At 34.0% G+C, this 22,142-nt stretch overlaps 1 protein-coding gene across 1 annotated transcript; it reads right to left on the bottom strand.

The window, feature by feature from the left end:
* Positions 1-1,292: 1,292 nt before the first annotated feature.
* Positions 1,293-21,190, bottom strand: RAD17 (RAD17 checkpoint clamp loader component). The gene is given in 17 exon segments (XM_034441189.3): positions 1,293-2,033; positions 3,621-3,678; positions 5,242-5,362; positions 6,170-6,316; positions 10,552-10,698; positions 11,477-11,562; positions 12,850-13,041; positions 14,137-14,248; positions 14,709-14,778; positions 14,865-14,990; positions 15,253-15,305; positions 16,366-16,502; positions 18,242-18,398; positions 19,020-19,103; positions 20,236-20,478; positions 20,988-21,023; positions 21,025-21,190. Coding segments are annotated over 17 exon segments (2,064 nt in total). The 5' UTR covers positions 21,052-21,190; the 3' UTR covers positions 1,293-1,765.
* Between the last annotated feature and the right edge of the window lie 952 nt (positions 21,191-22,142).

Raw genomic sequence — 22,142 nt, forward strand, 5'->3', positions numbered from 1 at the left:
AATCTGTTGTGGCTGTGTAGAGATTTTAGGCTGATTCCTCATTTGACTCCACTCCCAGGTTCTGCCTCTCCTACAGTTAGTCTATTGTAGCAACAAACTCAGATGTCTACTCTGCCCCCACATCTACACAATCAGCATCATCACATGCCTAACAAATACACAAACAAGATGAGAGTATCTTCAATGTTCTTCAATCAATTGAAAAAGAAAGTCCAGGGGAAAACCTGTGAGATCTTATAGGAAATTAAAAGTAAAGAAAAAGAATTAAAGACATCACCTACAAAGATAAATATTCTAAATCAAATTAAACTTCTTCAGCAATTATCTATGTACAGTTGGAAAACTAGAGAATAAATTGAACCAGCTTAAACAAAAGAACTTTGAACCTGCTAATAAACTAGCAAGGTGGTTAAAGAAGGAAAGAGAAATGATTCTGAAACTTCAGGAGGGTGATAGTGATAACAGACAACTCGGCAATACAAAAAAAAACCCATCCACATTACTCCCATCTGTATAAAAGTTCTGATATCTCTGGAAAAAAATACAAAAGCAGAATTTGCCATATCTTATAAACATGCAAAATCAACTTATGAATGGACCAATGTCTAGCCTAGAGACAAGGCAATAGCTATCTTGCTGACACCAGGGCTGAAATGATATTTCATGGATTTGTGTGTATCTATCTATCTATCTATCTATCTATCTATCTATCTATCTATCTATCTAAGATGAGACAAGTGATGAAGAAATCATTGGTTATAAATTAAGAGATGAAAAGTTACTAAAATTATACATGTGATGAAGATTGAAAGTCACTTCTTTATAAGAGCTGTGGCGACACAGTGGTTAGAGTGCAGTAGTGCAGGCTACCTCTGTTGATTGCCAGCTGCCAGCAACTCGGTAGTTCGATTCTCACCGGCTCCAGGTTATCTCAGCCTTCCATCCTTCCAAGGTTGGTAAAATGAAGACCCAGATTGTTAGGGGCAATATTGTGACTCTGTAAACCACTTAGAAAGTGCTATAAAGCACTGTGAAGTGGTATATAAGTCTAAGTGCTATTGCTATATGTTTATTTTCTATTTCTTTATTATCCTTCCTCCCTCCCTTTTTTTTTTACTATTGAAATTCTAATATTTAATAAAATTATTAAAAATAACTTAGTAGAAAAGCGAATGATTTGAAAATAAAGTTCAAAATTAACTTTACAAAATATTAAAAACTCTGTTATTCTCCTAGATCAGTGTTAATACTTTTCAAGTTACAATTATCCAAAACATATGAAGCAAAAAAAATTTGTTTCAGAAACTATAATGATACAATTTATTAATAAGGCATTCAGAGACTTATTTACATATTAAATATTACACAGCCCAGGTTAAACATTTTGTGCAATGTTTCATCATCGCAAGTTATATCTAAACTTGTGAAACAATAACAAAATAGTTGACAATGCCTTCAGTATCTACAAGATAAATACAAGTATAAAATATCAAAGTAAATATATTTCTTCTCATTTATTTCCATTATTCTGTATGGATGAGAATTGAAACCTTGAGTTTTAACTGAAGCTTTTCAGTATAGGCTTAAAAATATAAAGACTCTGTACTCATTTTACTCCATATTAATTGTTATTCATGACAAATTTTAACAGCTTGCAGAAATAACAAAGCTATTTCTATCTTTCCTGTACATTTGGATATAAAATATGAAACAAAAGTAAAATTATAATTTAAATATTATCACAGCTTTGGAATTGCTATTTATGTTATTCACTGTCATATTCTTCTATATTTAGGTCATCTGCTTCCATTATTGCTTGTGCTGCAACTGGCTGAGGTTGACTGGCTGGTAGTTCATTTTCATTACTCTGACTAGAAGCAGGAAGGAATTCATCCAGTTCATTTTCCTCACTGTTTTTTATTTTCTCTCCTTGGATATGCAGAATTGTAGACTGCTTCTCAGAAAACTCTTCATCATCATTGTCCAGGATTTGTATTGCAGAATCCTTATCAGTAAGAGTTTCAAGTTTCAACCTGCAAACAACAATACAACATCAGAAATTTATTCTTCTTTGGAGTGAACCAAGACACCCAATTCTCTCATAATAATTTATCACACTGAATGTTTGGACAAAAAAGGCACTCCAGTCACTACTTAGTGCTCAGACAATTCATTTTATTGGGGTTCTAGCAACTAACTGTTACATGCTGCATTTTCTCAGGGGAGAACACTAGAGTAGAGAGAGTGTTGAGAAAATTACAACTTTGGGATCTGTTCTGCTGTGTACACTTCTCTGTGTAAATAGATGAAACTCAAGAGTTAGCATAGCATATTTTCCTCCTTCTGCCTGGCAATTCTGTCTGCCAATCAGTTCAGTCACGTGTGTGTGCCAGCAACTTGTGATATGAAATGGCAGTGTCTTCTGAGCTTCAACCATGTTTACATTCCTAGTCGGTGTAAGGGAAGTTGGTATTTCCTATTCCAGTTCCTTTAAAAAGAACTAAAGAAAAAAAAGCTCTCCCATTGGACCCATCTATGTCAGAATCAGTGTATAGTTTGTAAGGAGGTATCCATTGTCTTACTTCTTTTCCACTCCACAGATCCATCTGGGAGCTTATTCTCTGGAAATATTGTACTGCTAACTAGAGCATACAAAACATTTGCTAGACCAATTCTCGAATACAGCTCATCTGTCTGGAACCCGCACTGCATATTGGACATTAATACAATTGAGCGAGTCCAGAGATATTTCACGAAATGAATCCTCCACTCCTCTGCTCGCAACAGAATACCTTATGCCACCAGGCTTGAAATTTTGGGCTTAGACAATTTAGAACTACGCCACCTTCAGTCTGACCTAAGCGTAGTACATAAAATTATCTGCCACAACTTCCTACCTGTCAATGACTACTTCAGCTTCAACTACAACAATACACAAGCACACAATAGATACAGACTTAAGGTAAACCACTCCAAACTCGATTGCAGAAAATACGACTTCAGCAACAAAGTGGTCAATGCCTGGAATGCACTACCTGACTCTGTGGTTTCTTCCACAAACCCCCAAAACTTTAACCTTAGACTGACTACCCCATTCCTAAGAGGTCTGTAAGGGGCGTGCATAAGCGCACCAACATGCCTACCGTCCCTGTCCTAATGTCCCCATTTATTCGTATCCATTTCATGTATTCATAATCATGTTTATACTTATATCTGTAATCTTATATATGCTTGACAAATCAAATCAAATCAAAACAAAACCTGAAATGACAAGTGAAACAATGGCTCTCAAGAAAGCCTCCACTTTAACTGGTGTGTGTTGTGCAAATCAGACCACTAGTACAGTTTAAATTCAAAACTGGTGTTTCTTACAGTAAGATCAGTGGAGTCTTTTCTGTATAAAGACAGATCCCAGTAGAAGACAGAGAAAACAAATGCTGTATACATTTAAGTTATAACAGCAGGCTGCGAGTTTGATACCCCTGGTTTTAAGAGATGGATAGGTTTTCACTTTAGGAATCAATGTCAGGGGCCATTTTGATCTTTATTTACTTGACAGTTGGAGAATGACAGCAGGGGGGCTGGATTCAATAAAGCTTTATGAATAATATCAAGGTTACCTTCCAAAGTGATTTCTTAAAGGAAGTTTCCCAACATCCTGAATAAAGGTAATCTGAGCTGAAAAAGTCAAACAAAAATTATTCCTAAAAGTAATTTCAATCTATATATAGAATGTACTTTGTAGCTATTTTTAAATATATTTCTGTTCTAGTTTGACTGGACAACTAGTCCTATATAGGTATATAAAGTCAATATATGATAATATATCATAAAAACTGATTTAGACTTTAAAATATAAATCCTTTTGGAATTCGTAAGCTTCATAAAACCATTAAATCACATTTAAAAAAAAACACAATTATTCTATACAAAACATACCATCAGGTTGTTGTCCAGATTAGTAGTATGTGTTCAGAAAACAACCTAATACATGTATTAGGTTGGAAAGGAAGGTTGTAAGTAACATTTACAAAGTAATTATATACATATCAATGTGAGCACAGTACCACTGAGATCAATTTGTTTTACTCTCTCAAGTAAGTTGATACAGCATTGAAATCTAAAGCTCCCCCCCCCACCCCAAATGTACTTAGTTATTCCTGCTGGGATCTAAGCCAATCCCACCCACACACACAAGGAGGTGGAAAATGCTTAGGCAGCTGCAGGAAGCAAAGAAGCTATTTTCTTCTAGCAGCAAATTCTCAGACAGTCTGAAGAGGTGGGGGGCATTGCTGGGAAAGGAAACTGGGCAGTAGTTGCTTTTTTTTAATTCATATAAGATCCTAGTTAATACATTCAATTTGCAATGTTAATAACTGAAAATATAACATGGTACTTCTCTCTAAAGCAGAGATATTTAATACATTCAGTGCCATGTCCTCTTTCTTCCTCTGGAAAGAAAAGCAGTATGGAAATATAAATGAGTATCTTTTTTTCTTCTAGGGTAAACATTCTGCATAAAAGTTACCACTTTTCCCTCCCAAGCAACTGTAAGAGATGAGTTAAGTTTGTTAGGTAAAATAGATTTACCCAGGCTTCAAGGTTGAGCTGGATGTGAGAGTCAAATTCTAACTGCTGTACATACTGTTAGTCTATACAATCCAAAACATTTCATACTTTCTGACATAAGAATTGAAAATACTGTTTACTTTTTAAGTACTATGATGAGTTACACAAGCAATAATATAAGCAATCCAGTTTACAGGTAATATATATTACTTAAAATTCTGGCTACGGTGATCAAACAGAGTAGTGTATGGGGCTCATTTGTTTTTCCCACCAACAGAAACATTTGAACAATGCTGAAAGACACATCTATGGTTTTGGCATTACATACAAAGTCAAACCCTTGGATTTTGACCCCAAATATGTCAGGAATGTGAAACAACAAATCTTTCAGACATTTTTATTGGTTAGTCGTTTTTTGTTTTTTTAAATTACTTACATGTGTATGGGATTTCTTTGAGTTTAATGTGTTTATATTGTTAGCAGCCTACAGGATGCAGGGAATGTACAGCATATAAGGAATATATGTATAAAATATTTGCTACATCCCATTTGTCACTGGGACCTCTAAGTAAATATTAAGAAATTACACTGAATAATATTCTGCTCTATGACTAATTGCTCTTCTAAAGCAGAAACAGAAATATGAAACATTTTGCATATGTTTAAATATACCTTGGTTTCTCATTGGATTAGTCAGCATGGTAAGATAAGGTATTAGCTCAGTCTGAAGACACAATGGTGATAAACAGAAACTTGAAAAGAGGGATTTTGCAGCAAAGCAGTTTTCTTGATACTATAAGGAATCAGAAAATATAAATCTAATGTGCAAAAGCACTTTTTCAGTTTTATCTAAACTACAGAATTTCTATTTACACACACACACGCACATATCCTAATCATCTGCATTTAACAATCTAATTTCAATGAGATTCTATTAAACTGTTCTTAAAATTGCTGCTGCCTGATGTAATAAATACCTAATTAAATGCAAGATCCTAAATCTTCAAATTATTTATTTTCTGTCTGACTGTTGATTAGTTTTCTATATATCACTTAAGTGGGGCATTCCAATTTTGATAAGACTCATTTTTACCTGTAGGTAATACAATCTAAATGATGTTTAAGATCATTTTAATGTTTCAGAGGATACTGTAATGCAGGGGTGTCAAACTTGTGATGGTACATCATCATGTGACATACCACAACTTTTTTCCTTCGCTAAAATGGGGGTGGGTGTGGCTGCGAGTTTGACACCCCTGCTGTAATGGATATATTTCTCAGATCAAAAAAATGCTTCATTGTAATCCATAAATATATTTTCTCTAAAATGTTTTTTGTAGTCAACTTGGTGCTATATTTTACTGACTCATTTAAAATATCTTACTGTGCTAGTAAGAGCAGGGCTGTTTCTAACTGAAGCCTAAATCTTTGTATGAATCCTAATCTTGTAATAATGTTCATCGCAAATACAAAAGTTAAGTCAATGTTACTTCACTATTGATTCTGCCATGAGAGCAATAAAAATAAATTACTTGATTCTGTTTTAGAACTGATGCAAATAACATTAGTAACTGAGAAAAAGTAAATTGTTATCGATTACCTTTCTATTAATTAGGAACCATTGTGGTTTATGGAGAGGTCTAAAGCCCATTCCTCTTTTGCATTGTGCAAAAGCTCTGGCTCGGTTTGAGTGCATCACACCTCTTGTGGCTACAGAGGCACTATACTTTTGAAGTGTAGCTCGTGCCTACAGGAATTTGTAGAATAAAATATAAGAGCTCCATAATAGACTTGAAATCAAGGTACAGAGGACCAGATGTAAATTACTAGTATATTACAGATATATATTAAATCTTGTTGAAATAACAAATTGTACATCCCATAAACCAGTCAAAATCTTGGTTCCATAAATATGCTTGATTGCAGAAACATCAAGTTTTCTTCCCATCTGAACACAATCCAAGTAAATCCATTGTTAAGAAAAAATTGTTCTGTTAAATCTAAAAGCAAACTTCTACTTTGTCATTAAAAACAATGTAAGGTCTAACACTGAGAATTATTTTTAAAACAGACAAAAACTGATATACTGCACAGTATGTCAAGATGGTGAGCAGAACACTATCTGGCAAAACTTCTTGGATGATACTGCCCATGTTATCTTTAAATACTGAAGCTAAAAGTTCTTAAAATATAGAATTACTCAGATTGAGGCATTATTAATAAGCCAAACCATTACTGCTGGCAGTAATTCAGCAGTTTTCAGTTCGATTCTCATCGGCTCAAGGTTGACTCAGCCTTCCATCCTTTCAAGGTTGGTAAAATGAGGACCCAGATTGCTTGAGTTAATATGCTGACACTGTAAACTGCTTAGAGAGGGCTATAAAGCACTGTGAAGTGGTATATAAGTCTAAGTGCTATCGCTATTCCACCAATACTTATAGTTGTTGTTATAACTGTTGTAAACATTGTTTGGAAGGAGAGAAAGGATAGTTTTCTATCAGTCCTGATCCCAAGGCAGAAGTGGTATGATAGTTGTATACCAGGAGACCCTAGCAGTTGCAAGGAGTGCTATTTCACTGGTAACAGATGTGAGACATTGTTTATGATGCTGGGCTGAAAGGACAAACTGGAGGTGCTACAATTGTATTATCCTTGCAGCTATATAAAAACATTCCTCAAGTTGGTCAATATCATTGGAGGACTAGCTGTAAATTTGTCCATATTATTAGTAATGGCAGATTGCACAATCCCCTCCTTGGGACTAGAGACAACTCAGGAATTTATGACTGCCATGAAGTTATGGGTGGATCCCAGATTGTTCCCAGGCCACAACACTCATGGCTGGCCATGTATTAGATCTAGAATTCATTCTGGAACAGATGTATTATGATCCGATTCCAGAGAAATTTTACATCAGGATCCAATCTGTGTCAGTCATCAGGACCAAATATTTAGTCTTCTGACCTATCGGACTCATGCTGGAGTTCCTCAGGGAACTTCTCTCTCACTAAAATGTGTCTTACATCAGTCCATTATCAAGGACAAATCTCTTTCTTATAACTGTAGATTTAACTGAGGCACCAACCATGCAGAGATGAGGGACCTACTAAGATTATCTGCCCCAAATATCTGATGAATCCAGCAACTTTTCTCATGGATGTTCCACAGAATTTATTGACTACTGGAATACAGGGGCAACTAGACACATGAAAGGATCATGCAGAGCATCTTCTATGTCTACCTGTGGAATTTCGTGCAGTTCTTTACTTACTGAAGATTTTCATGAAACAACCAGGGCAAAAAGATGTCTGGAGGGATATGGACTGAAAACAAGAAGCAAATGTGATTGGACAAAATAAGAGTCTATGTTTGAGCTTATTCTGATAAAATACAGTGAAGCATAATCATTGTACTTACTCCAGAATCCTGGCCAACTACACTATTTAAAATGCCCTGGATCCTTTTGGGAAGGATGGACTGGAACACTTAGTCAATGTTTGACTAAGTTTTGATTATCTGTGTAAACATTTCATGGACAAATTGCCCACATTCGCTCCAACCTGGAAGCTGGACATGCAGAATGTACTGAGAAGACAGAGGTGATGTCCTGTGCCAATATTTGTGAGGTTTTTAAGTCTCTGTATCCCAAGGAATTTCAGCTCAGCCTATGAGATTCAACCCATGCCCCACATCTAACCAAAGCAACAAGGAATGGACTGGGAATTGGATGGGTTTGCAGTTAGTGCCTGTTTGAAAGACAGGGAAATGCCAGAGGTCCAAGAATCACTAGTTTGCTCATAACCAGATTTACACTCAACAAACTGGACAACTATCACCCTATTTCTAACCTTTTCTCCTTTGAGTAATTCAGGGATTGTTACTGAGAAATTGATGAGGCTTAAGGTTAGATTACAGGTAGTCCTCGACTTACAACAGTTCATTTAGTGACCAAAGTTACAACGGCACTTGAAAAAAGTGACTTATGACCATTTTTCACACTTATGACTGTTGCAGCATCTCCATGGGTATATGATCAAAATTCAGATCCTTGGCCACTGACTCATATTTATGACAGCTGCAGTGTCTTGGGGTCACGTGATCAGTTTTTGCGACCTTCTGACAAGCGAAGTCAATGGGGAAAGCCAGATTCACTTAACAACCATGTTACTAGCTTAACAAATGGAATGGTTCAATAACAACTATAGAAAGAAAAGTCGTAAAATGGTGCAAACTCACAACAAATATTTCACTTAGGAACATAAATGTTGGGTTCAATTGTGGTCATAATTCGAAGACTACCTGTACTCTGGAAGAAATGGAATATCTGGACTCTTGGCAGTCTGGGTTCAGATGTGTATGGGACTCAAACTGCACTGGTCACTCTCATGGATGACCTTTGATAAGGCTTCAGTGGAGACGATGTGGACATATTTCTCCTTCTAGACTTTTCAATGGCCTTCAGTACTATTGACCACAATATTCTTTTAGAGAACTTGCAAGGGCTGTGAGTTGGATTCACATTGCTACAGTGCAAAACACATATTTACAATATGGAGGCTTGCATTCACAGTTTCTGCTTGAAGAATAGGTGGAGACTGTACCCGAAAAGGCTTTTGCAGAGTTTTGCTTGATGCACCAGTTTGGCCTTACCAAGAACATTTACTCCGTTGGCATTTTTTTATTAATGTACTCCAATTCACTCTATATGAGGCTGCCTTTGAAGAATACCCAGAAGTTTCATCTGCTCCAGAATATAGCACACATGTTTAGTAGTTTAGTATAACACAGCCATGTTACACTTATATTAGACAAACAGTGTTGGGTACTACCAGTAGTAGGTTTCCAAGTGCAATATAAGGCATGCTTTAAACATTGTTAGTTTTGGATTTGTAGATTTTTTAATCGTTTTGATTTTTATTTAATGTTGAAAGCTGTGCAAGTCTAGCTGGATTCAGGTGGTCCAATAAATCAAACAAATAAATCAATTTGCACTATATGATGGAAAAATAGTTCACCTTCAAATGTACAAATATGTAAATAGCATAGCTAACCTACTTTCTGTCTATAATCAAAGGTTTACTGATAAACTCTGGGCTTTACTGTGGAATAAATATTATGAGGGAAAATATTTTTGACAAAAATGAATCTGGGAATCAAACTGGAGAAAGTGATTCAATAGGTCATTTCCCTTTGGAATAATCATATTAGTGTTTTTTTTATTGGCTTTCTTCCTTCTGTTAACTACAAATAATGAAACGCCACAGTATAAACAAATGACGAAAATCACATAATAAAGGAAGATGGAAGAAAACTGTTCTAAAACGGACAGGCACCTAATGCAAAATAGCACATATGAGCCTATACCTGCAAAGGTGGGGGGTTGCCATCTGTCTCTCTCAGGGTATTATATGTTGCAAATGACATGGTAATTGGAAAGGCAATCCTGCAAATATACCAGTCTCAAGCTGTGTATGGCTTCATAGGTTAAATCCAGTAATTTAAATTGTATTCAAAAGCAAATAGAGAGCCAGGCACCCACAGCAGACAGCCTTATGCTGGAGCAACTGAAACTTCTGGATGATTTTCAAAAGCAGTTTTGTGTACAGTTCATTGCAGCAGTCTCACTTAGTGATGACAAAAGCAGCAGTTACTGTTAGAAAGTCCTTGTGCTCCATGTTAGCCACAACTGTTCCACTAACCAAAGCTCCCACCTGGACAGAGCTTCCATTTGCCTGTTAATTCAGGAGGACTCCAAAGCTGTAGACCTGCTGGTCCAGACACAGTGCTACCCCATTATCAGAGATAATGTCAGAAAAGACAAATGAACAAACAGCAACTGTGTCTTGCTTAAGTTATAGAGCAATAAGACTATAAACAGTAAATATAATTAATGCTGTCTTATTTCTTCGTGAGTTTCCAAATTGTAAAGATTATAGTATGCATGTCACATGTTTAAATATATATATATATTTAAAAACTTACATCCCAGTTAGTGCAAAGAAAATCTGCAGTACTTAAATATTCACTGGCTCTTACAATATCATCGATATCAGAGAAGAACTCCAAATAATTCTGGTGAAGGTATACATTAAATAAGTCCCCAGGCATATGTGATTTTTCTATGACATCCTAATAAAAGAAAATATACACAGAATATCATACCACATAGAAAAATTATCTGCATTTCTTTAAATTAAGAATTTTGCTAAGTGTATATGGATTGACTACTGCAATGCTCTCCCTTGGGGTGCAGCCAGAGGCTCCAGTTGGTCCAGAATGCGGCCGCGCGGGGAATTATGGGAGCGACGGGGCGCTCCCATGTGACACCTCTCCTGCGCGAGCTGCACTGGCTTTCTGTGGTCTTCAGGGTGCACTTCAAGGTGTTGGTGACCACCTTTAAAGCGCTCCATGGCTTAGGGCCGGGGTATTTACGAGACCGCCTTCTGCCGCCAATAGCCTCCCACCGGCCAGTACGCTCCCACAGAGAGGGACTCCTCAGGGTGCCATCGGCCAGACAATGTCGGCTGGTGACCCCCAGGGGGAGAGCCTTTCTGTGGTGGCACCTGCCCTCTGGAACGACCTACCCCCAGAGATACGCACGATACCAGACCTCCGGACTTTTCGTCGGGCCCTGAAAACACATCTTTTTCACCTAGTCGGGCTGGCTTGATCCCATCCCTTCGATTTTAATTTGTAATTGGTTTTAATCCGGGTTGTTTTTAAATGGATAGCCAAAATTATTTAATGTTTTTTAAATTGCTTTTAAATTTTGTATCTTATGTGTTACCATGGCTGTTCACCGCCCTGAGTCCTGTTGGAGAAGGGCGGTATACAAATTAAATAAAATTAAATAAAAAATTAAAAAATAAATAATACATATTATTATAGAAATAGCAAACATTTTTACCTCAGGTTGAACAAGCAAGGGTTGTCGTTCATATTCTGATAAATGATGAGGTAACCGAGGAAAGTCCATCTCTGTACCTGGTTCTCCTATAAAATTATTTAAATGATAACTGTAGTTTCATCAAACATCAGATGTCTAAAAAACAGAATCTTGGGAATGGAGACAGGTATTTCTTCAGAAATAGATAGTTTATAGTTCAATCCTGACTCACATGGTTTGCACTGCTTAATATGTATATTGTTATCTAAATTCTAAGTAATGTATTGGTGAATTAGCCTGTATCAAAAAGGCAGCACCTCTATTTTGTTGAAGATTTTCACTATTATACTTCCATAGGTTTTGTTTTTTTAGTAGCTTCACAAAGTAATTAGACAACATCCTATTCCAAAGTGTCCATCTGTTGGGGTGAGCAATAGGTCCTGAGAAAGTCTAATGTATATGATTATTGCATGGAAGCCCTTGTTAGTACAGAAAGTACATGGGCTAACTTATGGATATCTGCAGATACTATAACAGTTGAAGCTGGTGAGGCAGTGATCTGCAATGTCAAAGAAAATGCTTTGTAAACCAGGGGCAGAAGCCAGAAATCTTCAAAGCTGCAAAGTAAATAGCTTTAGGCTGTGGACTCAAAAACATAGGAAGAGTCCTATGTTTTAAGTCTTGAACTTAAAACTGGTGACTAACATATATATATATATATATATGGAAAGATTTAGATGGAGAATTTCTTCAAATGTATGGCTCTCTCGTTTTCTATATACCGTATTTTTTGCTCCATAAGATGCACTCGCCCCCCCACAAAAAAGTGGGTGAAAATGGTGCCAGTCCTTTGGTGAATAATAGCCGGGCTGCCGCAGCGGGTTCTTTTATAGTGTTGAACCCAGCGTCTTCTGCCTTTGTTATTGCCTGCCTTTTCTGTCTCTTTTCCGCAGTCAATAGGCAGAGCTGGCACATGAGAGGACACCTATCTGTGGTCCTCTCAGGCTCCATCTGATTTTTTTTTTCTTGTTTTCCTCCTCTAAATCTAGGTGCGTCTTATGGTTAGGTGCATCTTATAGTGTGAAAAATACAGTAATTGAATCTACTTAGTTCATATTCATATATCTGCTCAGGAATGTAAAGTGGAGAAGAGTTTAACTGCTGTACCTGGTATTGATAGGTGGGATCAGAAGTTTTGATCCACTGATACAAATTACATGAGTTTCCTTACAATGACAGGGCAAGTTAAGGACCAAAATTATTATTGAAATGAATTTTAAAAAGTTATAACAGATATATGCATATATTTAGATACAGTCAAACAGAGAAATTAATAAAAGAAATGTTAGAATTTTTAGATATATAATACAATAAAGACAAGTAAATTCTCTTACTTTTGCAGTAAAGTATTTTCCCCAAAGCATGGAAAAGGAAGATGGAAGCATCCTTGCTACCAATAGCTGGTATTTCTTGGTCTCCTAAAAAATTATTGCATAGGGTTTTTTTCTTTATTTTAGATGATGTATCACATTTTAAAACAGAATTTTTCTTTCTTTGTGACCATAGGCTTTTGTCTGATGGCCTCTCTGGAAAAAAACCAAGAGAATTAATAAATAAGAAAAATGGAAAAATTGTCTTTAATAGAATAGAACAGAACAGAATTCTTTATTGGCCAAGTGTGATTGAACACACAAGGAATTTGTCTTTGGTGCATATGTTCTCAATGTACATAAAAGGAAAAAAAAGAAAAAATATATTAAGAAACAACATAACTTTTATAGCAAAGTTCTGCCTAGAAAGAACATATATTAGTTTTATTTCATTCTATTCTGGGTAAAAATGCATGCACATTTTGAGATTACTGAAAAAAAAATTTAAATGCTTTTAATTTTTCAAAAGTTTGAAATTCCTCCAAAGGAGAACGGTTTTTATTCCATGTATCCGTGATTTTGATTTTTTAATTACTTTTTTATGTACTGCATATGTGAAGAGAACTTTTTAAAATTTTTAGAAATTAAAAAGTCTTCCTTTATGCTTTCTTATGTTGTTTGAATTATTTATGTTATTGTAATAAATAAAGCCTACTAATATACTGGCGTGATACTAGCTATAATAATATTGCAACAAATACAATTTTTTAAAAAAATTTGTAATATCCGAAAGACATTAGTGTGCAATAAGTGTAAAATACTAGAATCCCACATTAATATACCATGTGGGAATTTAGCTAAAAACAGAATGAAAACATAACAAATAAACAAGAATAGTGATAAAAGAAAAAATGATAGCAAAAAGGAAAATATTAAAAAAAAATCAATCTAAGTTAATATAAAAATAACACTGCAATTTTAAGAATTCAATGAACTTAACTGGCCATATTCCATCTATCCAGAAAAACAATTAGGATAGTTTGTCAATAACATAATTAAAAACTAACTAGACATAAATTAAGCATTCCTTAACTGGGCTACCCTTCAAAATTCTTATTTTTTTTCATCCACTACTGTTTCCCATGCTTTTAAGTATTAGTAATGCTAAAACGAAACAGCTTTTTCTATATTATAAAATAAAATGTTTTTCTGACAAATTCAAAAGCAAAAACATTCTAAGAAAGAGTAAAGATTGTTATTTTTAAATCTTAGTGCTAAGCACAATTTAAATTAGTAAGAATATTTTCTTACCTTTTAGAGAAGAAAATTGAAGTGTGTTTATTGCACATCTAATGTCCCCTGAACATCCACTGCAAATCAGTTCTAAGAAGGGCTTGTCAGGGACATCAATTTTATCTCTTCTCTACAAAGAAAATTGGAAAAAAAAATTCAAAGCTAATTTGAGTAAATCTACATAAAACATTAAAAAATAATACTTCACAGATGTTTCTTGCTTCCATTTCTATTTCTCCCTTTTACCAAAAGTTCCAAAGATTCAGCTGTACTTTCCTATCCATTTATAACTCAGTATTTTCACTACTTCTACAGACTCATTCAAAACTGTCCATGATTTATCCCTGTTTTACTTTCACGGCAATTTTATATTAAAGTTGGATGAGCAATGCTAATTATGAATGAATCACTCACTAATGTTTAGAACTAAGCAAAGATTGTTGAGGTCAATACTGTCAACCATTATTATACACATTTTTTTAAACTTCTAAGATATCATTCAGATGAAATGTAATAATAATGTTTCCATCACCAACTTTTGCTTTTTGTATCCCTTATATATAACAATATTGTAATTTCATTTATCTTACCATACTGATCTCCCCTGTGATTATTCGATTTAGGGCTTTCATCAACAGTGTTGGTGCCACTGGGTTAAAACTGAGAAAATTGAAAAAAGAAAATGGTCAAGATAAATGTCAATATGAGAATTTCATCATGGTCAATGTAGCTGTCAATTTATTTACCTAATGGTTGTTATATACAGTTCTTCCTGAATTGCCTTTGGGAATAGAGACCTTTGGCTGCTGCCTATGCTGAAAATGTCCGATATTATAAATACAAGAGGACATCTGCTTGTCCGCAAAAAACTCCTACAATGAAAAATGGAAAATGAGCAGTTCAAACTTAACAGCATCAATTCTAACCAGCAATCAACAGAATTGCACTAGCAAAAATGCAAAAGGTACATAACTTGCAACATGCCATCTTCCCTCATTCACCATCCCAATTTAGCAGCAAAAGAAAGAGATGGATTTTGGTAGTGGACTATTCTGCACTGGAGAACCTTAGGCTTGGTCCAGCCATACCCATTAATTTGAGTGATCCTTTGGCAAAATGAGATATTGAACATACCTCAGAATGTCATGTAAACTGCTAGGGTCATGATAAAAATGGTTTGGGATATCCTGTTGAAAAGCAAATACAATGTTGTTATTCTAACATATCTGCTAAATTGAATTAAAATCTGTTGGAGCCAATAATATTATGCATTAAGGGTATTTACAAGTATAAATGTTACAAAATGGAATATTTATGAGATATTCCATAATGCAATATGGTGCCAAGGCTGAAGATGGAGAGGCAGAAAGCTACTTTCAAGACAGAAAAAGTTATGTAAACAAAGAGTTGTAGCTGTTTTTCATTGCCTTGTAGAGAGCAATGAAAACATATTTAAGTTGGAAAAATGGAAATAAAAAGCGTAGATTTAACACCATGAGCCTAGTTAGACAGACAAACACACACATCTATGCAGGCCTTAAAAGGCATTATCTGCATTAAACGACTTATCTGTCAGTAAGAGTCTATGCTTTGGGCTTATCTATCTATAACAGATTCTGGATTTATTTCATGCCTAAAAAAGAAGTCCAACATATAAGTAGGTAGATACTTTTGTTCATATAAGTTCAAAGTGCATCTGGAAACCACAGAAATAGATATGGGATTTATTTTGCCCACAATGACTAGCTTTAGAACAAAGAATCTAAATGCCACTGTTATGAATATCCTTATTTAATTATTCAAAAATAATTACTCTTTGGTATTTTGGGCACCAAGAAATGTTGATTATTGAATTTAGAACCCAGCATTCACAGCTAATGCTCTACCATTAGACTACAAAATTTTCCAAAATGCTTGACAATAAAATAAAGCTCAACATAATGAAAAAAAAATTCAGGCCATTATTTTGTACTTTCTGAAAACTGCAGTTTTAAAATCTTAATTGAAAAAAGTCAAATATTTGTTTTATATTTGTAAGCATTTTTTATCAAAGATTATCAGTATATCTGTTTGAAATAAGCTATTAGTTATTATTATAAAAAACTGAAATTTTACTATTGAGCAACTAAATTTGGAAAACCTAATTAACTTAAACTGCTATACTTAAAAATTGGGAGAAAATAATAGAACATTTAATTTTAATTATTAAAACACCTTAATGGAGTTAATTCAACTACTTCAACTTACTTCCACAAGAATAAGTCTTTTGTCAGTTTCCATGGTCTCTCCAACCATCTGAAGCTTGATATACTTGTTTGCTCTTAGAAGAAATTCTTGGAAGATAGCTGCCTGGCTCTGATAAGGAAGTATCTTAAAATCCGATTCTAAAAAGGAATATTTATTTTACAATATGCACTAAATACTAAGAAAAGTGAGATAATATTCTATAACTTATTGTTTTGAATTCTGTTATTATTTTATTTGCATGGATTATTACTGGTCCAAAATCAATTGGCATGTAAATTACAGAAACTGGACAAGCTGTACAGGCAGAGACCTTAGTATATATTAATATATATTTTGAAACAATGGGCCAGATAAATCAATTACTGCAATTTTTCAAAAAAATCAGATGTGCTTTAGCACTGAAGGCTTGTCCATCGTTATAGTGCTACATTTCTGCCCCCCCCCCAAAAAAAATGGCCTGAATTTTATCTGAAAGGTTAAAAACTAGTCTACTGAAAATAAATCTACTGAAAATTAATCATCATGTTAATAACAGTCATATTCTCTAGATCAGATGTCAACAGTCAGCACACAGGCCATATATCACAGCACTGCTGGGTACAGCCTAAACCTGATTAAAATACAGCGGGGAAATTTATTTAAGAAACTAAGAAAAAAGAAAATTCAATTAAACATAGATAATATTATATTTAAAAATTAAACAATAATATGTTTATTCACCAATCACCATAAAACTCTGGACTTGTGGCTCATGAAGTCAAGCCAGTTGCCTTAATTGCAGTAACAAAGATTGTTTAGTATGGATGGAGCAGGAGCATCATGTGACAGAAGTTCCTTCTCAAACTGTGCTGTAGCAGGACCAAGTGACCTAGATACTGCAATTAAGCTGAGGCAGCAAGCTTGCGCCTTTTTCCCAGGACTGCTGGCAGACAGCTTTGCATTAGTAGCTGACCTTCCCTGAACCCCCGAGCCTCTTTCTAAAACATATTTTAACATATAGCTATTATATGCATTTGCAATTTATTCATGTTCGTATATTGTAGTATATTGTGGTTCCAAACCAAGTACAAACTTGTACTTGGTTTGGAACAAGCTGCACAAAACCTTTTATTTTTTTGCACACAGAATAGCAGAAATTAGAGGGAACATTATAGGGAAGTGTTAAGTGGGAGTAGGAGGTAAAGAGGTACTTTGCATATAGGGTGGGAAGAAGCTCAGAATGGAGTTCACTATTCTGAACACAGAATAGTGTTCAATGGAATCCCTAGAGTAGAACAAAGTTTTCACTTGGGTTTTAGACAAAATGTAGTTTATCACCCAATTGAAATCAAATAAACTGCAATTAATCTTAAATATTTTTAATGAATGCAAACCAAGTTTAATCCCCTATCTTCAGAACTGGCTTTTCTTACTAAATATAGCTAAGAATAAATTATGGTTCAGACATAATGCAGGCATATGGCTAGAACTTCCTTGCAGTCATACTAGCAGAAAGGAAAACAGAACAAGGAGCACGTGTACTTAGGGCTTGCAAGTAGTCCTGGACACCGCCTGCAGTTATAATTTTGAGTTCAGCTTGTATTTTCAACTTGACTGAAATCTCCTATCAGTCTAAAGTGCAGCAGTTTTAAAACACAGGAAATCCTAATATAGAGGAAGCTGAGAATAAAGAATGCCTTTATTCTCAGGCTTTGTGTGTAAACCCTTTGGAATTTCCTCAGCAACTGACTTTCGAATTAATTAGAAGTTAGTTCCATTTATTTTAATGAAATTTGCTAACCTCTAATGGCATATCTATTTCCTACCAGAAATAGATATGCCAAAAAATATATTCTAATTGCTCAACAATGAAGAAGTGAACATTTTAAAATTTTACCATGATTGAAAGCAACTTGAAAGTCGTGTTTTTTGAAGTCTAGCGATACAGGATTTATCCATTCTTGTATCTGAATACCAAGGTCCTTGGCTAATATTTCCACAGTTGCCGATTTCCCACATCCTGGAGGGCCAGTTAACACTAGGATGGAGCCTCCCTACAACAAGATACTTATCATAAACTGAGTACGATATTTAAAGAAAAAAACAATATGGGTTTCTTAATAAAACAAAATAGAACTTTGGTGTCAATAATATCCATTTTTTACTATTTCCAATAAATACAGTAGCCATAGTTACATTCTCAGTAATTAGAGTAGCCCACTTCCTTTATGCTACACAACTTAATTCAAACAAATTGTTTGGATTGCAGTTCAGTTGGCCTAATGTGTGTCAAATGTTCTCTAAATGGAAGCAGGTATTCCTTAATGGAAACTTGGGCATAGATTAATCCCAACCTGTTCACTCATTTAGTAAGCAGACATAAAACTTCAGGATATTCAGAAAAAAAAAGAAACACAAACTGAATCATTTCTCTCAAAGCAATCTTTGTATAAATAATTGCAACTTGCTTTATCTTTATCTATCCAGACAAATAAATATATTTTATTCTACTAAATAAATGTTGCTCTAAAATTATATTATATAAGATTTTGATAATATTCTAATGTCACTTCATTAATTATTCAGCAAAATAAAATTGGTAAAATAAAAATAAAACTATTGATTGAAATTAAATAAAAGCTTCAAAAATAAAAGTATTAAGTTCATAATATTACCTGTCTTGGCTGATTTTGAAATATGTGATCTTTTAACCATCTTTCAACTTCTTCAATTTTTTTCTTGTGAATGACAAGATCACTCTGACAGACAAAAATATGCATAAAGCCATAGTTATGTAGCAAAATATTAAATTATGCATTATCTATACTTGAATTCTCTTAGCATATATACCAAATGTAAACAAATTAAAATATTAGGGAAGATCCAATCTCCATGACAATTACTTGACTTACAAAATGATATACAAATGATATAATTTTGTTCATTTGCAAACCAACAGCATATGTATAGCATACCTTATCTTACCTACATGCCGAATATATAAGGGAAGTTGAAATGGAAGATGAGAAGAATGGTTTTAAAGTTGGAGAAGAAACAACTTATGCTACGATGACACTACCCAGCCAGCAGAAAATGCAAATGATCTGCAAGCCATAGTACTAAGTAACTTAGTACTAACGTCAAAGAACACAGTGAAAAAATGAGACTAAAATTAAATATAAGAAAGGCCAAATGACAATACGTAGAATAACCAATGTGTAACTTTAGAGAAAGAGGTAAATTTATAATTGTATTTATAACTGCTGTAAAGAAGATAGAAAGCCACTTTTTTGTATTCTTTTCTATTTTTATTTTTCTTTCTTCCTTGCACTTTTAGCTTTGATTTCTTTCTTTTCATTTCCTTAACTCTGTATTAGATTGCATTAGTTTATGTTTTTTATAAATATTTTAATAAAATTATATCTATAAGGGAAGGAAAGGGAAGGGAAGGGAAGGGAAGGGAAGGGAAGGCCATCAGCATTGTGGATGGACTCAAATTACAGTGGTGATGAGAGCACTACTGGGAGATCTGAAAGAATACATTGTCAATAAAAAAATCTATGTGGTTGCTTGGAGTCAAAATTAACTCGACAGTACATTATCAATCACTTAAAAATCATGCACCTTCTAATTTAAGAGACAATTGGGAATAAAACATCCTCCTTCCTACAAATGGTCCATTAAATTACAGTTTCACTGAACACTTATGATCAGGACCTGACATTTTTATAATAATCTTTAATTTAGTATTTTGTATAATTATTTAGACATATTATTTTAACAAGCAAAATAGCTTATTGTATTATATATATACTAATATGTATATATTAATAAAATACTACTACTACTACTACTAATATACACTATATATTAAATTGCATAGAACTGTACCTGAGTTTTTGGTTTGTATTTATCTACCCATGGTTCAATTTGGCTGTGATTTTGTTTGAAGTGTTTATATTTCTCATCTACAGAAAACGGTTTTATTTTTCTCCCACACTTGTAATTTTCAAGCAGAGGAAAATGCTCTTTGCTCTTGTGATAATTGTCAGTATCTGTGAGCAATTGTTTATGGCGAACACTAGATGACAGTTTTGCAGTCTCACAGAAATCTGGTTCCACCCAGTCAATTTCCTGATAATATAAGCATGTAGAAATTATTGCAGCCCAAAAATTATCAATTCTTAAACCAGTTATTATTTTATTGCTGCCTTTATATACAGTAACCAATATTTTAGTAGTTAATAAAGCGAACATGAAGTAAACTATCATACAATATATGTGAATGCAGTAAATGCAATCATTTACTGAACATAAAACAATTTAAATACACATAAATCACCTCCAAACATTTATTAACATTTTGCTTATCTTTAATAGTTCTTACATTTCAATCTTGTTTAGTATAAAAAAATTAGTGCAATTTTTAAACAGACTGAATTCAATTTAAACAAACAAAAAATCCCCAGATTTTCTTCTCCACACTCAGTATTACACAATTTAGTCTTTTAATTAAAAGTGTAAAGTTATAATGATTTCAAAATACTCCACTTGGCTACAAGGGTTTTGATATGCCTGCATCAGCCTGAATTAAACACATGATACAGTAAATAATAATTTAAGAGAATAAATAAATAACTTACTTTATTTGGAGGTGTCTTTCTTTTTGAAGATTTTTTTGACATCATCAGCCTTTGCAGTTTCCATCCAAAATGTATGATTAAATGCCTTTAAAAATAAAGTACCTAAAAGATAACAAAACTTTTATATTAACAAGTCTGCAGCCCTGAAGATAATTTCTAAAAGAGGACTTACATCTGTCTTGTTTCTCATTTGTAGAGCTTCTTTTTTCTTTTCTACATGCTGTTACTTTTACTTTAAAAAAAACAAAAACTATTCTTAATGGCTACAGAACAGGAATGTACGACCTCCAAAGTCCCTAAAGTGCTGCCCTCTGTTGAAGAGAGCACACTTGTCTGACAAAGATACTGTAGTTCTACAATTTTCAATTATAGCAACATCTGTTTAGTCCATAAGTAGAATAATGTACATATTATAATACTATTACACATGCATCATGGATAACCTGCATATTTAATTTTTCACAAAGAGTTAATGTCTTGGTATGTACAATAATTTACACAAATTACCCTGTGACATTGAAATTGCAATGCTTTATATCTATCTCCACTCTAATTCTGAATATACTTAAACAATTTCAGTACAGAAGATTGTCATTTAGTGACAATTGGACCAGCAACTCAGTTGTTAAGTGAAGCAGTCACTAAGCGAAACCACAACTGAGTTTACAATCTTACTTCAGTTTTCTTTTGCTTTCCAGACCTGTGAAGTATATTTACAAAGCTACTTTTTATTACCACTTAACTACGACTGTTGGTATATGAGGTAGTTGCTAAACGAGGATTACCTGTATATTAAACTATTTTTATTTTGAAGCTAATGAGCTAAGGGAATTCTAATCTAAACATGCTCCTAATCAGGATAAATCATTGTAACCTATTTGATAAAACTATAAATTTCAAGCTTTTGAGAAAAATTCAAAAGCAGACTGACAATTTATCTACAAAACTGGCTATTGGGCTTATTGTCAAAAACAGAATACTGTCCTGATAATTCAAAAGTAGAACAGCCAAGACTTCATTACTTCTTATAGTATCACCATTACATATTTGCACACATAAGTAAAACCTGTAATGAATTACAAACAGATAATTGTTCAGTTCACCTTAGATAGCAAGACAAAGTTTCTAATGATTTATATTACACCTCTGAAATGA

Source organism: Pantherophis guttatus, chromosome 2 (genome assembly GCF_059756535.1).
Source record: "Pantherophis guttatus breed Tessera chromosome 2, ASM5975653v1, whole genome shotgun sequence".
Classification (NCBI taxonomy): Eukaryota; Metazoa; Chordata; class Lepidosauria; order Squamata; family Colubridae; genus Pantherophis; species Pantherophis guttatus.